This window comes from Coccinella septempunctata, chromosome 1, assembly GCF_907165205.1.
Source record: "Coccinella septempunctata chromosome 1, icCocSept1.1, whole genome shotgun sequence".
NCBI lineage: Eukaryota > Metazoa > Arthropoda > Insecta > Coleoptera > Coccinellidae > Coccinella > Coccinella septempunctata.
The window spans coordinates 70,440,997-70,460,138 of NC_058189.1; the positions used below are offsets into that span (position 1 = coordinate 70,440,997).

The 19,142-nt window shown below is 35.9% G+C and overlaps 4 protein-coding genes across 7 annotated transcripts in view; all 4 read left to right on the top strand.

The window, feature by feature from the left end:
* LOC123318078 (BAI1-associated protein 3) overlaps positions 1–19,142 on the top strand; it is a 75,737-nt gene that overhangs the window by 2,300 nt on the left and 54,295 nt on the right. The window contains exon 2 of the mRNA XM_044904779.1: positions 16,533–16,618. Within this exon, the coding sequence (XP_044760714.1) occupies positions 16,548–16,618 (71 nt within the window). The 5' untranslated portion in view covers positions 16,533–16,547. The remainder of the gene's footprint in view (positions 1–16,532; positions 16,619–19,142) is intronic.
* LOC123318088 (mitochondrial fission regulator 1-like) lies at positions 7,462–10,147 on the top strand. 2 transcript variants are annotated; one of them, XM_044904786.1, is made up of 5 exons: positions 7,462–7,619; positions 7,677–7,733; positions 8,708–9,031; positions 9,461–9,589; positions 9,973–10,147. In XM_044904786.1, exons 1-5 carry the CDS (start codon positions 7,559–7,561, stop codon positions 10,059–10,061), a joined length of 660 nt encoding a protein of 219 aa, XP_044760721.1. In that variant the 5' UTR covers positions 7,462–7,558; the 3' UTR covers positions 10,062–10,147. The 2 variants fall into 2 exon arrangements, with proteins under 2 accessions (XP_044760721.1, XP_044760729.1); XM_044904794.1 differs by lacking the exon at positions 9,973–10,147 and adding an exon at positions 9,659–9,961.
* LOC123318135 (kunitz-type serine protease inhibitor A-like) lies at positions 10,386–11,087 on the top strand. Its single transcript, XM_044904801.1, has 2 exons — positions 10,386–10,547; positions 10,848–11,087. The coding sequence occupies exons 1-2, from the start codon at positions 10,472–10,474 to the stop codon at positions 11,015–11,017; spliced, it is 246 nt and encodes an 81-aa protein (XP_044760736.1). The 5' UTR covers positions 10,386–10,471; the 3' UTR covers positions 11,018–11,087.
* On the top strand, positions 11,220–12,791 carry LOC123318099 (trypsin inhibitor). 3 transcript variants are annotated; one of them, XM_044904799.1, is made up of 3 exons: positions 11,220–11,376; positions 11,440–11,549; positions 12,529–12,791. In XM_044904799.1, exons 2-3 carry the CDS (start codon positions 11,474–11,476, stop codon positions 12,699–12,701), a joined length of 249 nt encoding a protein of 82 aa, XP_044760734.1. In that variant the 5' UTR covers positions 11,220–11,376; positions 11,440–11,473; the 3' UTR covers positions 12,702–12,791. The 3 variants fall into 3 exon arrangements, with proteins under 3 accessions (XP_044760734.1, XP_044760733.1, XP_044760735.1); XM_044904798.1 differs by having other exon boundaries at positions 11,225–11,376; positions 11,420–11,549; XM_044904800.1 differs by having other exon boundaries at positions 11,227–11,380.

Genomic DNA, 19,142 nt, shown 5'->3' on the forward strand with positions numbered 1-19,142 from the left:
CTGGCCTAAAAGCTCTGGGACACCCGGTATTTATACTATATTTTCCATTTCCAATGGTTTTCGAGATATTTATCTTTTAGGAATTTTGAAGCTCGATGGAAAAGACAAATTCAAAATAAATGAATAAATATCATAGGCATTCAATTTCGCATTGAATATGAAGAAAAAATGCCCACCCAATTGAATCTCTGTATACAACAAAAAACATTGTGTATCCAAGGAATTATTTGATCGATAATGCTCAAATTTTAAGAAAAGTATTTCAGAACAGATAGTTGTTCTAACTAGAGAAATATGTTTCTTGGAAAATTCCAAAGTGAACTCCAAAATTATGTTATTGAATTCTGAAGACAGAGTTGAACCTGCAGAAACAAACCTATTGGGTTGTTCTGTTCGTTTAAATATCAAATATTTCGTGACATCATTTATTCATCAGAAAGCAACTTGTTTTTTCGTCATAACCATTATTTGCTCGTTTCGTGAGTTATTTGAACATATTCGGATCGAACTTCTGATACGCTTATTTAGTTCCAATATCCCACCATGGGTACATCTTTCGAAAATGTACTGAAACTGAACATTTAGTGGGAAATAATGTACCCTCATGCTCAACTTCACCACTCCAGTAGTTTATCATTAACACATGTTGGAATATCGTATGCAGTAGTGTGTGCATACATTTATTCAGATACCGTATAGTGCTTCAAAAGCTTTTTATACATTAGTAAGAGTAAACACTAATCTTGTTTTTCTCGTTATTCGCCCTAACTTTCTACGAATATAAGAAATAGTTTGCACTAGTTCAGGTCAATTGGAAATTTTTTATATCAACCTTTGTTCGGTTGGGCCTTAAATATCAAAAACAAAAAAAATCAATGTTTCATGTGAAAAACCTGTGGTGTTTTCACTAAGAACAAATGTAACAATGGAGCACATCCAAGTGCGAGCAGAATTTCAAAAACAGTGAGATGAAGATCTTCCGGAAGAAACCTCAAGATGAACGAGGATGATTGAATGAATCCCTAGTAGAAAATGCATCTAGAAGGAAACATATTTACTTCAACCTCACAACAATTTGCATTTCACCCGTGCTCTCAGAGTTTCGCAGTCAGATTTTTAACTTTTCCCAGAAGTAGAGCGGAGGAAAAGTGTGCTTTATAACGAGATGTTGACTTCAAAAGAATTTCTTGCTTCGGTCGTGAATAACTTCAGAGTTTCCTTTGTGGATCGTTGTATTTTGACATTGAATTTATTTCCACATTCAATTGTGCGACATAGTGAACTCCAAGTCGGGAACACGTGAAATATTCAGTTTCTTCATTTGAAAATATCCGGTGGATGGAGTTTCAACTGGAGAAAATGAATAGGTTTGAATTTCTTTTGAACTGCTCCCTCATCACTTAACAGCTCCTTCTAAAAATCTAAAGAATACGGAATGAAATGGTGAACAGGATTTGGCGTGGTTCAGAGCAAAGATTATTTAGACTTAATTCGATTATCTCTATCTATACCATTGCGTTGTTTCAGAGTCTTATAGATGACTGGTAGCCTAGCGCTTTGTAATAAAGGAGCTACTTGTTTTCTCTAAGAAAGAGAAAGAAGAACTCGCCCTCACAAAAGAAGTAGCCCAAAAAGCAATTCCACATTGTTCAGAATCAATGAAGTCTATCCCAATTTTTTATAGAAGGATGCCGGCATCTTATTTGCAGTCCTAATGAGGCACCAACTAAATTGAATCGAAGTAAACTCAAGACGTATTAAACCAATTCCTTCTGTTTCGTCCTTGATAATTTGTAATCTCGAGTGACATGTCATCTTGTTGACATTCATTCCTTAGAGAAACCTTATTTGTTCATCGAGAAGCAGACGTTTGAAAGCAAACTAATGATTGTAATTCTCTACAAACCCTCCCCCAACTCGAATTAGTATTCAGTCGTCTAATTCCAGAGTTGATACTCTAGAAATGGTTGAATACGGATTCATTTCAATTTTTTGTAGGGTGGGACATCCATCTCTGTGAAGGCGAGGGAATTATTTAAGAAGATGAATCCTCATGTGCTGTTCTTTGACTTTCAGCCGGTTAATTCGTCATACATGCGTAATATGCTAAATTTGTTTTAGCATAAAGAATTTCCCTTATTTGTCAGATATATACAGGGTGTAAAAATTCGAGGAATGATTCATGGTAAAAAAATAATGTGGGTTTTTCATAGAAAGAAGAAGGGTTTTGCAAGAAACCTCAAGCTATTAGAAAATATTATAGAATATAATTAATTCTCAATCACCAAATACACTGCGCAAAAAAATTAACACACATAATCAGTTGTTCTCGATCAATGCTAGTGATCAATAGTTTTTCTTTCGTTTGATTTTCTACACTCGATCGATATGCAACGCGAAACACGCAATTTGACCCAAGAGGAATGTGCCCAAGCGGTAGTTTCGCGAGAAGAAGGGTGGACATACACAAGAATTGCAGAAAGGTTTGGAGTTTCCCATACAAGTGTGTCCAGAATGTTGCAGCGATTCAGGGAGACAGGTATGAATGTCCGAAGACCAGGACAGGGTAGACCACGGGTAACAACTGCCATTCAAGAACGTTACTTGAGAGTTTCTTCGTTGAGACAACGGTTTGCAACCGATCGCCTCCTTCAAATTCAGCTTGAGCAAACTCATGAGGTGCAAATTAGCACTCAGACAATAAGAAATCGCCTCAGAGAATATGATTTAACGCCTCGTGTCGCGGCAAGAGGCCCAGCTCTTATCCCAGCCAATCGAAGGGCGCGTTTGGATTTTGCGAGAGAGCATATCCATTGGGAAGAGGCTGATTGGGAAAGAGTTCTCTTCACAGATAAGTCTAGATTCTGCCTCTACCATTGTGATCGACGTTCCCTTGTATACAGACGTCCACATGAAAGATATGCTCAGTGCAATTCCCTGAATACTACTGGTTTCGGGGGAGGATTGATTATGGTATGTCTTTGACTGCTCGCACCTACCTAGTGGTCGTTGATAATGGAGCTATGAATGCTGATAAGTATATAAGGAACATTCTTGAAGAGCATGTTATGCCATTTGCCCCATAAATTGGTGAAAATTTCATTTTTATGGACGATAATGCCACACCCCATCGTGCGCGCATCGTTCAGGAGTACCTTGAAGAGGTTGAAGTCTCTCGAATGGAATGGCCACCAAGAAGTCCAGATCTCAATCCGATTGAGCAGGTTTGGGACAACCTCAATAGAAGGCTGAGAGGTTCAGAAAATCATCCAGCTACTCTTAATGACTTAGGAATCCAACTCGGAGAAATCTGGGAAGGATTAGATCAGAACATTTTAAGATCACCCATTTTGAGTATGAACCGTCATTGCCGAGCTGTAATTAACGCAAGGGGTGGAAATACCAAGTATTAAATCACTTATCAGCATTTCAGTATTTTGAAAATTGTTCATTTCTCTTCTTCCACATAAGATTCGGTGAAATCCTGAATTGTTCTTCCATTTAATGTGTCTTGTTTCGTTCAAAACCTTCCCGAGAGAACATAAAAAATAAGTTATAAAGTCAATGTAGAGTTAACTTTCATTAAAATTGAGATTTTCAGAATGTGCGTTAATTTTTTTGCGCAGTGTAGTTTGACAATGGTTTTATGACGCACCAATAACAAAGCTGTCTATAATTTCCATCTGAAACCAAGAAGCGATTCCGATGTACATATGTGGTGAAAATTTGATTAAATTATGGATTTTCATCAATTATTATCGGCCACATCCATTCAATATCAAAGTTGGATCCGTGGAATGTGGAATACATTCACGATATATATTAAAACGCCCCAGCATCACAATACATCATTCTGTAACTAGGTAATTAAACAAATTATAATCCAGTCTCTCTAATCTCTCAAATTTTTCATCGTGGTTTGGCACATTCTGCAGTTGGAATGTTCAGCGAAATTTCCACCTGAAATTACCCTGTTTCGTTCAAAATTCGATAACAACTCTCATTTTAAAAGCCTTCATTAACGAGAACATGCCTGTGAACTACTTATGCTTGCATACAAACAAGTATTGCTCATTCAAAGTACCAACGGTTTATCTAATATGAAAATGTCTATTTGGTCCTCTGTGCTCCAAAGCTATGCGACGAACGGCATTTCGCTTCAGGGTGGAATGAGCACTGGGGTTTGCATAAATATTAACAGAAACATACATTGACATTGTCAACAACTGAATATTTCAATATTTTCAGCGAGGGGACCAGAAAACCGGCACTGAACGTTTTCCTTCGAAAATGGACGTTTCTGCTGCGTGCATGTTGCACACAGGGTTCTTCATTTCTCAATTAACTTAATCTTCCCAAGAAGATGATAAAAAAAGAAGGACGCTACACCGAAATGTCTCAGAAATTCCAACATCCCCTGAAATTAGTTTTATTTTCGTCGTCACCAGCAAAAATAACATTCTACGTACTTATTTCCTAACGTAAAGGCGATTATTTTTTAAGCCAAGTATTTTTCGTCCGCAAACACTTTTCGTCCGCTGTCGTACGTCACTATACGAGTGGCGATTTAGTCCACTTAAATCCACGATTTAATAAGTGCCTGTGATAATAAGTGCCATTTGGTGTTGTCAGATTAATTCTTTACGAAATCCGCTAGATTTCACGAGTGAATTAAGCACGTGATTTGGATAGTGTTCAAAATATTCAAGAAGAGATAGCGATATGGATATTAGTAATACTTCTTCAGAGCTGAGGAAATTGGCACTTACGGCGACATAGCCTAGGCCAGTTAACAGGTGAGTACTTAATTTTCACTCATAAAACTGTCTATTATCTCGGCTGCTTGCTAGCCTCGACTATTAATTTGCAGGCTCGAATACAGCAACAATTTCAACAGTAGAATCTTGTGGTTTAAAGGAACACTTTTTTCCTTTACCATTTTTTCCGAATTGGCTCGGTTTGAAAGATACAGACTTTTGAAAAATCATTAAAAATGTTATTTTTAGTTCTATCTCACAAACGGTTTTATCATGTTTTTATATGTATTCGATGAATCTTCTTTGAACACAAGATATCACCCAAGTCTCCCAGATTTCTCATTATGACCACAACGTTACATAAGAATACCCAACTCTTGCAACTAAGTTGGACGCTATCTAATGAATATTTGAACGTTTTGTGGAATAAAAGTATTCCTTATATTTTCTCGTATAATTTTTCAAGTAATTTGATGTTCAAAAATAAAAAATATCTGTGAAAATTTGGTACTTTGGCTACAGATGTGCAGTGTCACTGATTTAGCTAGTTATTTTGAGGGTTATTCTGTTTTTCTAGGGATGGCACAGCTTATTATGAAAACTTAAAATGGCAATATCTTTTTATCAGGGCTGAATTGGAAAAAATCGTAAAGAAAAAAAGTGTTTTTTTTTTGACCTCAAGAATCTACTGTTGAAATATTTGCACGAGTCAAAGACTGACCTTGCATAATAGACAGTTGTTCGTCCTTGTTTCATAAATAATTATTATAAGAATCAGAATTCTGAATGAAACGGTCCATTACACAAAGAATTTTCATGATGGATATGACGGCCTGATTTGAATTGGTTTTCGCATAGCATCAGCCAGTGAATTCTCCAACTTATCTGCAAGAGAACAAGTGGAATAATTCATAATTCTCCTTCAGTTCTAATCAGGAAATATTTTCGTTCTGAAATTTATTAGGGCCGTTCTGGCTCGATGAAATTGTGATTAATTCGACTGCAAATACGGAGATAAGTTAGTCGAATCTCGTTAAGCTCCGAATTCGGAAGAGTTATAAATTGAATAACAAGTTATGCGATATCAGAATCGTTTCGAGTTCAGGGGCTGTGACAAGTTAATTTAATGAATGTTTCGTTCTGATAGACGAATCAACGGCAGAAGTTATCGCGTTTAGTTGCCAAGGGTGGAACTAGGCAGATTCGACATTCCTGAAATGTTTTCCTCATTGATATTCCGGAATTGTAGTTCTATGAGCCTCGGGACTTGAAAAGTTGAGCAATAAGCAAATTCAACGAACACAAACACTATTCAAAGAATGGAATTTGTCGAATTCCTCGACCAACTGACTGCTTTTATGGAATAACGTGAAAGATTAATGAAAAATCTGACTATATCCACGTCTTGAAAGTAACAACGAGAGCAAGAAGGATCTGTTCATTTTCTATACTCCACTCACTTTTATTTTAGCAGTCGGTTGGCCATGGAAATTTGACACATTTCACTCTGTATAGTACGAAAATGTGGGGTTATGACGCTTGTCAAAACATTTTTGGGTTTTGAATCAACGCTATGTTGCCCGTTCTACGTAGAAGTTTCTGTTATTACGTCTTTCATCACAATGTCGAATCATTTCGAAAAATATGTGACGAACATAATTGAAGTTTATACAAACTGATTGAAGGCATACCAAATCCAGTTATTTGCATGGAAAATACAAGAGATCAGTATAATATCATATTATGCACTAGCTTGAGGAAAGTTAATGTTCGTTATCTTCTTTGGCTAAAGTTTGAATACGTTACATCAGTTGTAGATTTCAAAAATATTAACCCGAAGATGAAATGCATATGATGCAGTGGTTGGAAATGGGTATATCTCGAAGGAATTAACAGATAATTATAAGAATGTTAAATTCTTCAACAAAAATCATCTTGCATCAATATAAGTAGAAGGAATTAAAGGAAGTTTCAAGCAAGGAGAACTTGACCTTTGAACAAAAATTCCACATGAATAAACAATTAGTAGGACAACTGGCGCGTATTTGTGGCTGTTCATCTTAATGCATTGATATAATAATAATAATTAGGTATTTATTGGTACCTTAAGACATTTACAATATTTAGGACAAGTCAAATGAAAAATAGAAAAATCAATTTTCGCGAACTTATTCTATGATGACATTCATCGAAAATCCTGTAGTAGGTAAACTTTTCACATTAATTCACTCAAACATAAAATTCTCAAATGCCACCACTTTTTTGGGTCTCCCAATAGGAGGAAATTCTTTGTCATCCTCTTCATTCAAAATCTTTCTGATTGTGGATTTTAGAATATCAGGGTATAACTATTTGAATGAGCGGACCTGAATTCTAAATAGCACTTCCTGAAACCCTGTCTCGTTTTTCAATCACTTTTGGCATTTTCGTAATATTAATTGATATTAGTTGTGGCAACGGCGTTATGACATTACAGACATTTCATGAGTGCCAACCTAACTCCGTTCTAGTTACAAAAACTTGAGAAAATTATTTCATGACCATCCGACTGCTAAAATAAATGTGAATGCAGTATACATATTCTGTAGGTTGATTACTAGGAATAATGTGATATACTTCAATCCAAAAAAATAATTTTTGGGATGAGAGCTTTTGACGACTTTCCGAAACGTTAATACTTTATTCTCTTCGATAATGTTCCCCATAATGAATTCTGCCATGTACAAATATTTTAGTACATAATTTCTTTTTAATTTTCCACTAATCCCACGAGATTTGCCAAATCAATAAGTTCAGTCATAATGAGGATAGCCTTGTTATTTTTCCTACTGACCTGGTCGTTTTTTCCTATAGCTTTCTCAAGTGAGTATTCGTGAAAACTTACTACAAAATAAGTACTTAATATTGATGTGGTTTTAGCTTTATTCTGGCTTGGTTTACATCGAAAGAGAAGAAGATGTGGAAAATGTCGAAAAGGTGATTTTTCAATATATCAATATATATATAGACCACTGAAAAAAGTATTCACTCCAAATTTCAAGAGTTCAACATCAACATTTCATCGGAACATAATTCAGACTTCTTGTGTATTTCAGTTCAAAGCATTCAGTGAAATAAGTTAGAAAAAAATCGTTGACAGTTTCACGTCTCGCATAGCTTTCACTAAGTCACATAGAAGATAGAACAACCAGTATTCATGATATTATCACAACAATTTTTTGTACGAATGCCGTCAAAGTCTGCAGATGGTCAGAAGGAGTAATCTTCTTCCAGTAATATTACAGACGTGCTCTATGGGAGAAAGATCGGGGGATCTAAAGGGCCAGAGCAACACATTGCCTCAATGTCTTCAAAATGAGCTAACGTAAGTTTGGTTCTATGTGGTCGTGCATTATCTTGTTGGAAGAGTGGATTGGACAGCGTCCAACATGTGTTTCCATCACCTCTTAATGCAAAGAGCAAGGAGGAGATGCTGCCCTTGATGAAGTGACTGAAAAGACCCAACAGCACCTACAGATCCTTCCACACTCCGAGCATGGATAGTCACCAATCAGATCTAGCCATTATAACTGTGGACCAAAGACATCCACTGTGATCTGTCTTATGCTAGTTGTTCCCATTTATGATTGGCATTGACGGATTTTAGGGATTGCTGCAGTATATCTATAGACCGCTCATACTGGCCTCCTGGTTTCCGAGCTTCCTCTGTGTCTTCGCCACACAGAGCTATTTTGGGGAGTATATGTCTTGCATCCTCAGAATGTGGCCGCTCCATCTGAGTCGGGCCCTTGTTAATTGAGTCTCGATTGTTATACAACTTGCGCGCTGCAAGACTTCGGCATTTGAAACTCTGTGGAACCATCTTGCATGGCCATTCATTAATACTGGTGTTCCGTTTTCTATGCCACTCAATATATTCATCAATTATTCCTGAAATCTCTATTTTTCAGTGCATGAAATACCCGCTTGTGCCGCTAGGCCGCCGCCAGAGCCACCTACTATTTATCTACCTCCACCTCCTCCTCCACCTCCCCCACCACCTCCACCGCAACCAGTTTCACCTCAAGTGAATATAGAAATCAACAATACCATAACACACATAATCGACGACAGGAAAAACTTTATGAACGAAATCAAGGATTTGTTAAAGGAGCATTTGAAACATAGGCCAGTTCCTGTAGAAGTCCACAAATTCAGCGAACACGAAACCGTTGAAGTAGGAATTAAAAAGCCTCCTAGTACTCCTCTTCGTGCTCCTTCTCATTCTCCCATAGGTAAAGTACACAGATTTGATTTTGATGCTCACGCATTTCTCAAAATTCACAGATAACTTAAATGAAATGGTTTTTATTGATCAATTTTGAGGAGCGTATGGACGAAATTGAATTATGAATTCAAATGTTACTTATGCTTATGAACAATACGTAGTCTTCTACTCCATTATAGACAGCAAAATAACTCTTATTTTTTCAACCCTCTTTGTGAGAGAGCAAAGAATAATGTTGAAAATAATTCATATCTTGGGTATTTACTTTTTTCCAAGAAAAATTCTTGAACAAATTCATTTTAAATTTTGTTTATGTAGAACATCTGATATACATACTGTGTTCTTTTAGCAAAACTGGGATATTTCAAGATTTTTTTTCATAAAATTCAATTGACTTCATTCTCAGAATAATAATTGAAAAAAAAATTCCTTATAGATTGCAGTGATCCATCAATTATTAACCTATTTCCACAATGCCAAGGATCAGGTCAAGCTCTTCACTGGATGATGAACACTGAATGTCAAAACACATTATTTGCTGCATGTAACCACGCTCTAAAGATAGGTAATAAGAATGCAGGTGGAAGAATGAGGCTTAATCTTATTGAATTTTTCTTTTTCTTCTCATTTCTAGAATGATCACCGATAGCATTCCAATGGTAATCATACCGAAATTTTAGGTTGATCTTATTTCGATCTTTATTTGACCCAGAATCATCCTCAACGATAACGAAAGTTGAAATTTAGAAATGATTTGGTTAAATTGTTTTTGCAGTACCTACCCATGTTTTGTCATACCGTGATCTCCAGCAGATCGATCTGACAGAGTGAAACCTCTTATATTCGTTGTGTCAAAATTTTCTACATTGAATCAACCTTTCCGAACATTTTGTCTGATTCTGATACGAAATCATGTTTCTGAGAACAAGTAATTTCGATTTTTTATAGATTGCAGTTCAGGGCCAATGCCTGTGGGATGCATTGCTCCCCAAAACCAATTACTTAATCAGAGTGAGATGACAATTTCTTTAGGATGATCTACCAGAATCGACAGAGCTTTAACTTTCGTGTATATTTGTAATGATAGAAGCTGGTTTGAATAAAGGAAATATGGCCAAACTGATTTATTTCGCAAATCGAGATATCCGCTTTCAAAGATTCGAAACTATGGCAGTTTCTTTAATCTTCTATGCTCAGGTGGTGATAGAATTCTAATAAACTTTAATGGCTTCAATTCAACCTCAGGAGCAAGATATTACTACTATTTTTTACTGTTATATTATCCCGAAATCCTTTACTATACCTTTTAACTACTGTTTTAATACTGCAATCAAGAACAATATTATTCTTTTATGATGATTATTTCATGTTGAGTTATATTAACTAGCTGGATTACAGCAGTCCAATGCCAATAACTTGCAAATACAACAGTTTCTAAGGACATATAATGCCGAATCTCTATATTTCGTTAACGCTTATTTGTATTTTGTGCAATTTTTCGAAATCCGAGTTCACTAAAGAAGGTGAGTAGTAAGTAGTATTCTGGATGAAAATTCACTGTTTCATGATACAAATTTGAGTTTCTTACTTCAAGCTATTTTGTGAATCTTTACTAAAGGTACGTCCTATTATTCACTACCAACATATCATTATTATTATTGAAGTTTAGGCAATGCACAGAAAAAAAGGAAATATAAAATGAAACAACACTCAAGAAGAGGTTAGCTCTTGCTTGACGAGCGAAAAAAACCTTCAAACCCCTCAAATTTGTATCATGATTGCATCGATTTTGTATAATTTATTACATCATATGAATTCTTTAGATTGCAAAGCTGATTATGAACACGGAACAGAACGTTGCTTAAAAAGGGAGCCTGTTTGGAACTACATACTGGGGGAATGCCGAGAAATTGGTTACGGTAGATGTGAAAATGCGAATGATTATGCAACAAAGGAAGAATGTGAGAAGGTTGCTAAGGAAGTTTGTGGATAGATTGATTTTTTCTTTGTCTTCGAAATATAAGGTGGATATTTGTCTCGAATAAAAAAATTCTCTCCCACGATAGCATCTTTAATTATGTAACCCAGAAAAAAGAAATTCCCTAGTAAAGTAATGCTAAAGGAAATGGCACAAATTTCAAATGGAAATGTTTTCATAGTTTCACGTCTGGTTTTTCTTGATAATTGCCATGGTTACATACTGGACCTGAAACTTCGAAAATAAAGAAGTTCTGTCATTTGAAATTTGTTTACGAATACCATACTTAAATGTACATTGTTTGAGACTCCGGAATTACACAATGTTATCTCATTTCCATTATGCTGTTCATTAATTGGATGATTAATTCGAAGGTAGGTAATAACTCACTCATTGGTTTTCTTACCCATTCCATAGTTGAGTCAATTATTCTATAGAACGTGGATGTTCAATAATTTCTGAGGGCACGAAATGAGGAATTTCTATTTATCAATGATGCTAGTTTGGATTATGTTCCATTTATCGAGTACTGCTTTCACTAGAAGTGGTGAGTATTACTCTCGAAACAATATTCTTTTATTTCGAATCAAGGCGCTATTTTGAATAAGTGGGATTGATGAATGTCATGAAACTTTTGACTGGTTATTGTATCCTCATTCCGATATGAAACAATGATTCAATCAATTCCACTTGATCATCAGTGCGCTTAGATTTAGAAGTTTATATAACTTGATTGATACTACGGATTATACAGGGTGGATCATGGACTCGTACAAATATTTTGACAGTATATTCTTGAGGTCGAAAGAAACACTTTTTTTCGTTACCATTTTTTTCGTATAAGCTCGGTTTGCAAAAATACAGGCTGTTAATAAACCGGACAAAATGTTTTTTTGTCCTCACTAAAGGTTTTGTCGATGAATTTCGGAATATAGTACCTATTTCATTTATTAGATGAAATTTTTCGAACAAAAGATATCACCCACGTCTTCCAGTTTTCTCATTATGATCATAACGTACCATAAAAATACCAAAAATTCAAAGAATACAACTCTTGAAACTAATTTGGGCGCTAACTAATGAATATTTGAATGTTTTGTGAAACATATTCATATTTTCTTGTATAATGTTCCGTTTTCGAGTAATTTGATGTACAAAAATTGAAAAGTATCTGTGCAATTTGGAAAATTGGGTACTATTTTGACTGAATACAACTCTTTTTAAAGATTCACAGATGTATAGTGTCACAGACTTAGCTAGTTATTCTGAAGGTAATTTTGTTTTTTCAGGGGTGACATAGCTCATTATGAAAACTTAAAATGGCTTTATCTTTTTATCAGGGCATAATCGGAAAATGTGGTGAAGAAAACAAGTGTTTCTTTTGACCTCAAGAATCTACTGCTAAAATATTTATACTAGTCAAAGACTCACCCTGTATAGTGTCTATAAATGATGAGAGTTAATACTGCTTTGGGAAAACGTAGTTTTAAACACCAAAATTTATTTCCTCAAATGAATTTCCATAGATTGCAACAAACCAGTAGAAAAGGGACCCATTTATTGCAAAGCAGCCCTGGTAGTTTATAGCTGGAGAGGGGGTAAATGTCAAGAGGCAATTTACGGTGGATGTTTCCCCTCAGCAAATAATTTTCAAACATTGGAACAATGCCAGAAGGTTGCTGGGAAGATTTGTAAATGAGGAATCCATGAATTATTCTTTTTGACACCAACATTTGTTATGAATCAATTTGCAAGACTTGTTATTAATAAATAATATATTTCCAATTGAGATGTTTCTTGTTATTGTTTCTGATCTTAGCTAATATGAATTGATTTTTATCGTTCATCACAGTTTTCTTCTGATGGAAGGATTATTGATTGTCATCAATACTGAATATCTGTACGAAAAAAATGTTCTAAAACTTTTCATCATACCATAATATTCGGAATAAATCAAATCTTCATGAAAATTCATAGTCTATGAGAAAATAGACCCCGGGATGGCCCAGATAGGAGTCACCCTTCATCGAACCAATTAACTTAACTAATTGTTTTAGGGTTACATGATCCGTGGACCACATTTCATTAGGCAACCGTTGTGTCTTGACTATGAATATGTTATGATCTCTTTGCTCGCTCAACTGGGAAATTACCGCGATTTAATTTATTTCGAATACACTTGTTTGGGTTGAGTTAAAAGCCTAAATCAATCACCATAGTTATATATGTAATAAGGTAGTTAAATATGTGGCTTGACGTGTTTACACACAGAGTCGGTTGATATTTATTCAATGATAAACCAAATAACCAATATAATTGAATGGATTATTGATTTCTTCCAATAATGAATTCCAGTTTCCCGCAACCCCATAGAAATGTTAATAATATTCGGGACAAAGCTTGGTGATGGAGCCGTATTCAACGAAACTTATACCGCACAGATGATACGTACTGTGAATGGCTTCAAGTCTATTGATCTCGATTCGTATCAGAACTGAGCGAAAACCTGACAATATTGAATTTACGAGCAAAAAGGCAGGTCAGACATCGGTGAAATTTCATCAAGCCGGTGATTGAAATTGGATGAATTCATTGGAAAGGACAAAAAGAAAAACAAAAAATTCCACAAACAGGTTCGCTTTTTCTAGAATCAACAAAGTATTCCAATTTTCGCTTTCCAGATCCAATATTAAACTTGTGAAGTGGAAAAACCTCGATGTAGCATAACAAAAATTATGAAATTCCTGAAAATTAGTCCACTGTTTCGTTTATGAGATTGGAAGCGATGTATAAAGTATAGGAATGTATGAGTCATGCATATTGCAAATTTCTAGAGTAAGCTTCAACACTTTCGGCAATATAGTGTGAGTGAAAAGTAATGTCCAGGATTAAACATTCGGTATTCATTATTTTGTAGAAAAGTGCTCGTAAAGGACAATTCTGTCTGCTGAAACCTGATGTTGTAACCACAAAATACTGCCTCTGAAGAGGTTTGTATCCTTTGCAAGTTTTTTTTTTGATTGCTGCTTCTTAATTGACTGAAAATGAAGACTCAAACAGAGTATATTCTTGTAAAATGCCTCTTTTCACATAATTATCAGAATCTAAACCTTTACGAGCAGTTAAATATATCAGGGCATTTGAATCGTTCGTTAACGTTACATATCTTTATGATTCTGTAAAGTATGAATGGACAACGAACAACTGTAGTATAGGATGATATCATTCAAGCAGATAATACATATCTGAATACGGAAAGTACCATAAAACCAATTTAGAACTCGAAATCGATTATGGATGTTTTAAATGCTTCGATGACCACGAAACGTAAACAAATTATTTGCATAATTTGAGAAATTTTCCGTTTTTATCAATCAATTTCCTTTCACGATGAAAACAAAACAGTCATTTTTGGAACATGATAACAATAACAACAATATTTTTTTACTAGGTACCTATTTTCCATTGATTTTAAGTATACCTATTCAATTTCGTAACATTTAAGATGAATTAAAAATTTTCTCCAAGAATTCAAGTAAGTATATCATCTATTTCATACCCTTTCAAATAACTGATGTTCATGACTAACCACATCTCTAGTGAAGTCACCGCTGATTCCGAAATTTCAAATCAACCAAATATATCTCACAGAAAAAAGTTTATCAGATCAGATCGTTATTTCCGACGTGAAGAGAATTCAGCATGAAAGTATGTAGACCTGGAAAAAGTTCATGGGAACTTACAGCGAAAATGGGATGATGCTGACGTGGATCTCAGGAGACTCTATTGAAGTAAAAAAGTTCGGAGAAAGTTTTTAAGAGGATATACTGCTGGTGGCTTTTCATGAGCAGTTAATTCGAATAATACTTTTCTTGAAAAACAGTATTTTTCAAGGCTGACGCGATCTATCTTTCAGACGATGAATGTTACATGAAATACCATATCATCTTGGGAACCTATGCTGTTTTCTTGGGACTTAAATCATCTGCTAATACTCATTTCTCGAATACTCTCTTGAAAATTCTTTAGTGAAGATAGATATAGCTTTGGGTTTTATGAGATTATCTTGTAGCTGAGCTACTTAATAAATCTATTATAACTGTTTTGGTAAACTACAAAATCTTGGCCTACTATTATAGAACCAATCAAAATTTAAATGACAAAATATTTTATTACTCCACATATTCTCCTCTTAATTGGATACATTTATTACAGCGAACCTGCAACGTCTCTAGACCTTTCAAAAAAAAAAGTTTCTTCTTGCTCTGCAAACCAGAGCTCCACAGCTTCTATTACCTCCTCGTTGGAAGAAAATTTACGACCTTTTAATCCTTTCTTCAGTTGAGGAAAGAGATGATAGTCGGATGGAGCCAAATCTGGTGAAAAAGGGGGGTGTTCTAGTAATTCAAACCCTTAGTCACGAATTTTTTGCATGGCAACATGAGATTTGTGTGCGGGGGCGTTGTCCTGCAAAAACAAAACACCTTTGGATAGCTCTCCGCGTCTTCTCTCTCGAATTATTTCCCGTAGAGTGGCCAGTAATGTCGAATAGTAATCTCCGATTATTGTTCTACCCTTATCCAAAAAATCAATCATGATTACTCCATGGCAATCCCAAAAAACTGAAGCAAGAACTTTTCCAGCAGATTTTTGGACACGAAACTTCTTAGGTCTTGGAGAACCAGAGTGTCGCCATACCATCGATTGTTCTTTTGTTTCTAGATCGTAGAAATGTACTCAAGTCTCATCCACAGTAACAATTCGGTTTAAGAAGTCTACATCGTTTGCCAATCGAGCACAGATCGAACGCGATGCTTCTACCCTTGCACGCTTCTGGTCAACATTCAAACATTTGGGGATCTATTTTGCAGCAGTTTTGCTCATGTCCAAATTCGTATGAAGTATTCAGTGCTTCAGATATCCGTTTTAGCCCAATTCGACGGTCTGATAAAATCATGTCATGAACTGCATCCATATTTTCGGGGATTGACACAGAAACTGGCCTTCCCGATCGGTCATCAACTTCAATGGAAAATTCACCTCTTTTGAAGCTTGCAGTCCAATTTTTCACGGTCGCATACGAAGGACATTGATCACCAAGGGTATTAAGCATATCTTCGTAAATCTGCTTACCTCTTAACCCTTTCAAATACAGGTACTTGATGATGGCTTTTGAGTCCAATTTTTTCCATTTTCACAATTTCGGTGGACATCTTCTTTCTTTTAATTTATTGCGTAACTCCGGTTTATTTTTTTCCTCAAACGTCACACTGACACTCCTAATGAGTTATTGTTCGTTGCTATGGTAACGCAATTTCTTTTTTATGTATGGAACTGGACTAGGCTAACTAGATATATCAATACATCCTCGTATAATAATTTTCATCTTGCTTTCTATTTTTCATATTTAACGTGACCTGTTTGTACTTTCAAGTTGTAATTCTAAAAATGTTCATGCAAAATCGCGAAAAAAACTCGAATGATCACAGAATTATATGGAGGAGTATAATATTTGTTTTTTTTTTTACAGAAATCAAGACTGACAATGAGTTTCCTCAATTCTCTCTCGGAAATAGTTAGTAATAGTGTAGCAGGACTATCTCTGAGTCCAAAAAGGTGAGTACACAAATGCATGTAAACGTAATATTCGAAATGATTAACTTTATCAGTTTCAATATATGAAATATGATCATGAAGATGATTCGCAAGGTGCAAAAATGGTGATGAACTAATAACGAAGATATATTCTCAAACGTTTCTGGCGCTAAGCTTTTGAAAAAGATTTTCAATGGTTCTGAGGTCCATTTTTCTCCATATTGTATAAAAAAAACTCTCTATGAGGATCATAAAAACTAACCAATATCATTATCGATCACTAGTTTTATTTTACTTCGTATTTCTCTTCACCAACTTTGTGTTCCGCGGAATCGCTCCTCAAGAAATACCCCCAAAATAATGTCTTAACATTCAACCCTTCTGTGACGCAGTGTCCGATTACCTGTTTCAATTTCATGACCTGTTTCCCTTACGGAAAACTCCTCGACTCTCGTTCAACTTTGGCTCCGAGCTCCTATTCGCACGCTTCGCTAATAATGGGATTTTATTTGGTAAACTTGCCATTAATGACAGCTTTCCGAGTGGGACGTTAAAGAGCGGCACATATTTCCCCAGCAATTTCCATGGAAATGAGGAACTCTGAATGAATACGCCAGGTAGTTTTAATACCTTCATAAGTATCCTGCTTACACAGCGTTTAGAGGACAAAGTGTCTGTTTCGATGGCATAATTTCGGAGTAACTCTCGGATACAAAACGAGAAGGAGTGGAGCTTTTTTTACTGAGATACTGTTGAGAAAAAACTAAGTTTAGACTTTAGAATGTTGAGTTCTTATGGTGACTGCCTAAGACGTGCTCTAGAGACTGAAGCCTTCCAAAAGGTGTGGCATGGTTCTCTCTCTAATCAAGTTCCATCCTACGCAGTTACTCCTGAACTCTGCAAGTGAATCTTAAATTTCCTTTCCAAAGAACTATACAGGTTTCTGTCGATGAAAATTTTTCTGATTATCACAGAATAGATGCTGGTGTGACACTCCGACATAGACCCATTCTCATTAGGTGCTTCTATATTAGGAGTAGGGAGAATAGATAGAAGGAGAACGATCTCCGTACTACACTGCGCAAAAAAATTAACGCACATTCTGAAAATCTCAATTTTAATGAAAGTTAACTCTACATTGACATTATAACTTATTTTTTATGTTCTCTCGGGAAGGTTTTGAACGAAACAAGACACATTAAATGAAAGAAAAATTCAGGATTCCACGGAATCTTATGTGAAAGAAGAGAAATGAACAATTTTCAAAATACTGAAATGTCATTTAATACTTGGTATTTCCACCCCTTGCGTTAATTACAGCTCGGCAACGACGGATCATACTCAAAATGAGTGATCTTAAAATGTTTTGATCTAATCCTTCCCAGATTTCTTCGAGTTGGATTCCTAAGTCATTAGGAGTAGCTGGATGATTTTCTGAACTTCGCAGCCTTCTATTGAGGTTGTCCCAAACCTGCTCAATCGGATTGAGATCTGGACTTCTTGCTGGCCATTCCATTCGAGAGACTTCAACCTCTTCAAGTTATTCCTGAACGATGCGCGCACGATGGGGTCTGGCATTATCGTCCATAAAAATGAAATTTTCACCAATGTATGGGGCAAATGGCATTACATGCTCTTCAAGAATGTTCCTTATATACTTATCAGCATTCATAGATCCATTATCAACGACCACTAGGTAGGTGCGAGCAGTCAAAGACATAGCATAATGGATCCTTCCCCGAAACCAGTAGTATTCAGGAAATTGCACTGAGCATATCTTTCATGTGGACGTCTGTATACAAGGGAACGTCGATCACAATGATAGAGGCAGTATCTAGACTCATCTGTGAAGAGAACTCTTTCCCAATCGGCCTCTTCCCAATGGATATGCTCTCTCGCAAAATCCAAACGCGCCCTTCGATGGGCTGGGGTAAGAGCTGGGTCTCTAGCCGCGACACGAGGCCTTAAATCATATTCTCTGAGGCGATTTCTTATTGTCTGAGTTCTAATTTGCACCTCATGAGTTTGCTCAAGCTGAATTTGAAGGAGGCGAGCGGTTGCAAACCGTTGTCTCAACGAAGAAACTCTCAAGTAACGTTCTTGAATGGCAGTTGTTACCCGTGGTCTACCCTGTCCTGGTCTTCGGACATTCATACCTGTCTCCCTGAATCGCTGCAACATTCTGGACACACTTGTATGGGAAACTCCAAACCTTTCTGCAATTCTTGTGTATATCCACCCTTCTTCTCGCAAAACTACCGCTTGGGCACATTCCTCTTTGGTCAAATTGCGTGTTTCGCGTTGCATAGCGATCGAGTGTAGAAAATCAAACGAAAGAAAAACTATTGATCATTAAAAATTGATCGAGAACAACTGATTTTAGAATGGAGCCAATACATTCAAAATCTGATAATATTATCTTTTTTTATTCCTGCTGGGAAAAAACATCTGTATTGAAGAAAACCGTTGAAAGTGTATAGCATATGCATGCATAATTCAGCTTATTAAAGTGATAAAACTGGCTTCGCCCTTTATTCAACTTCAT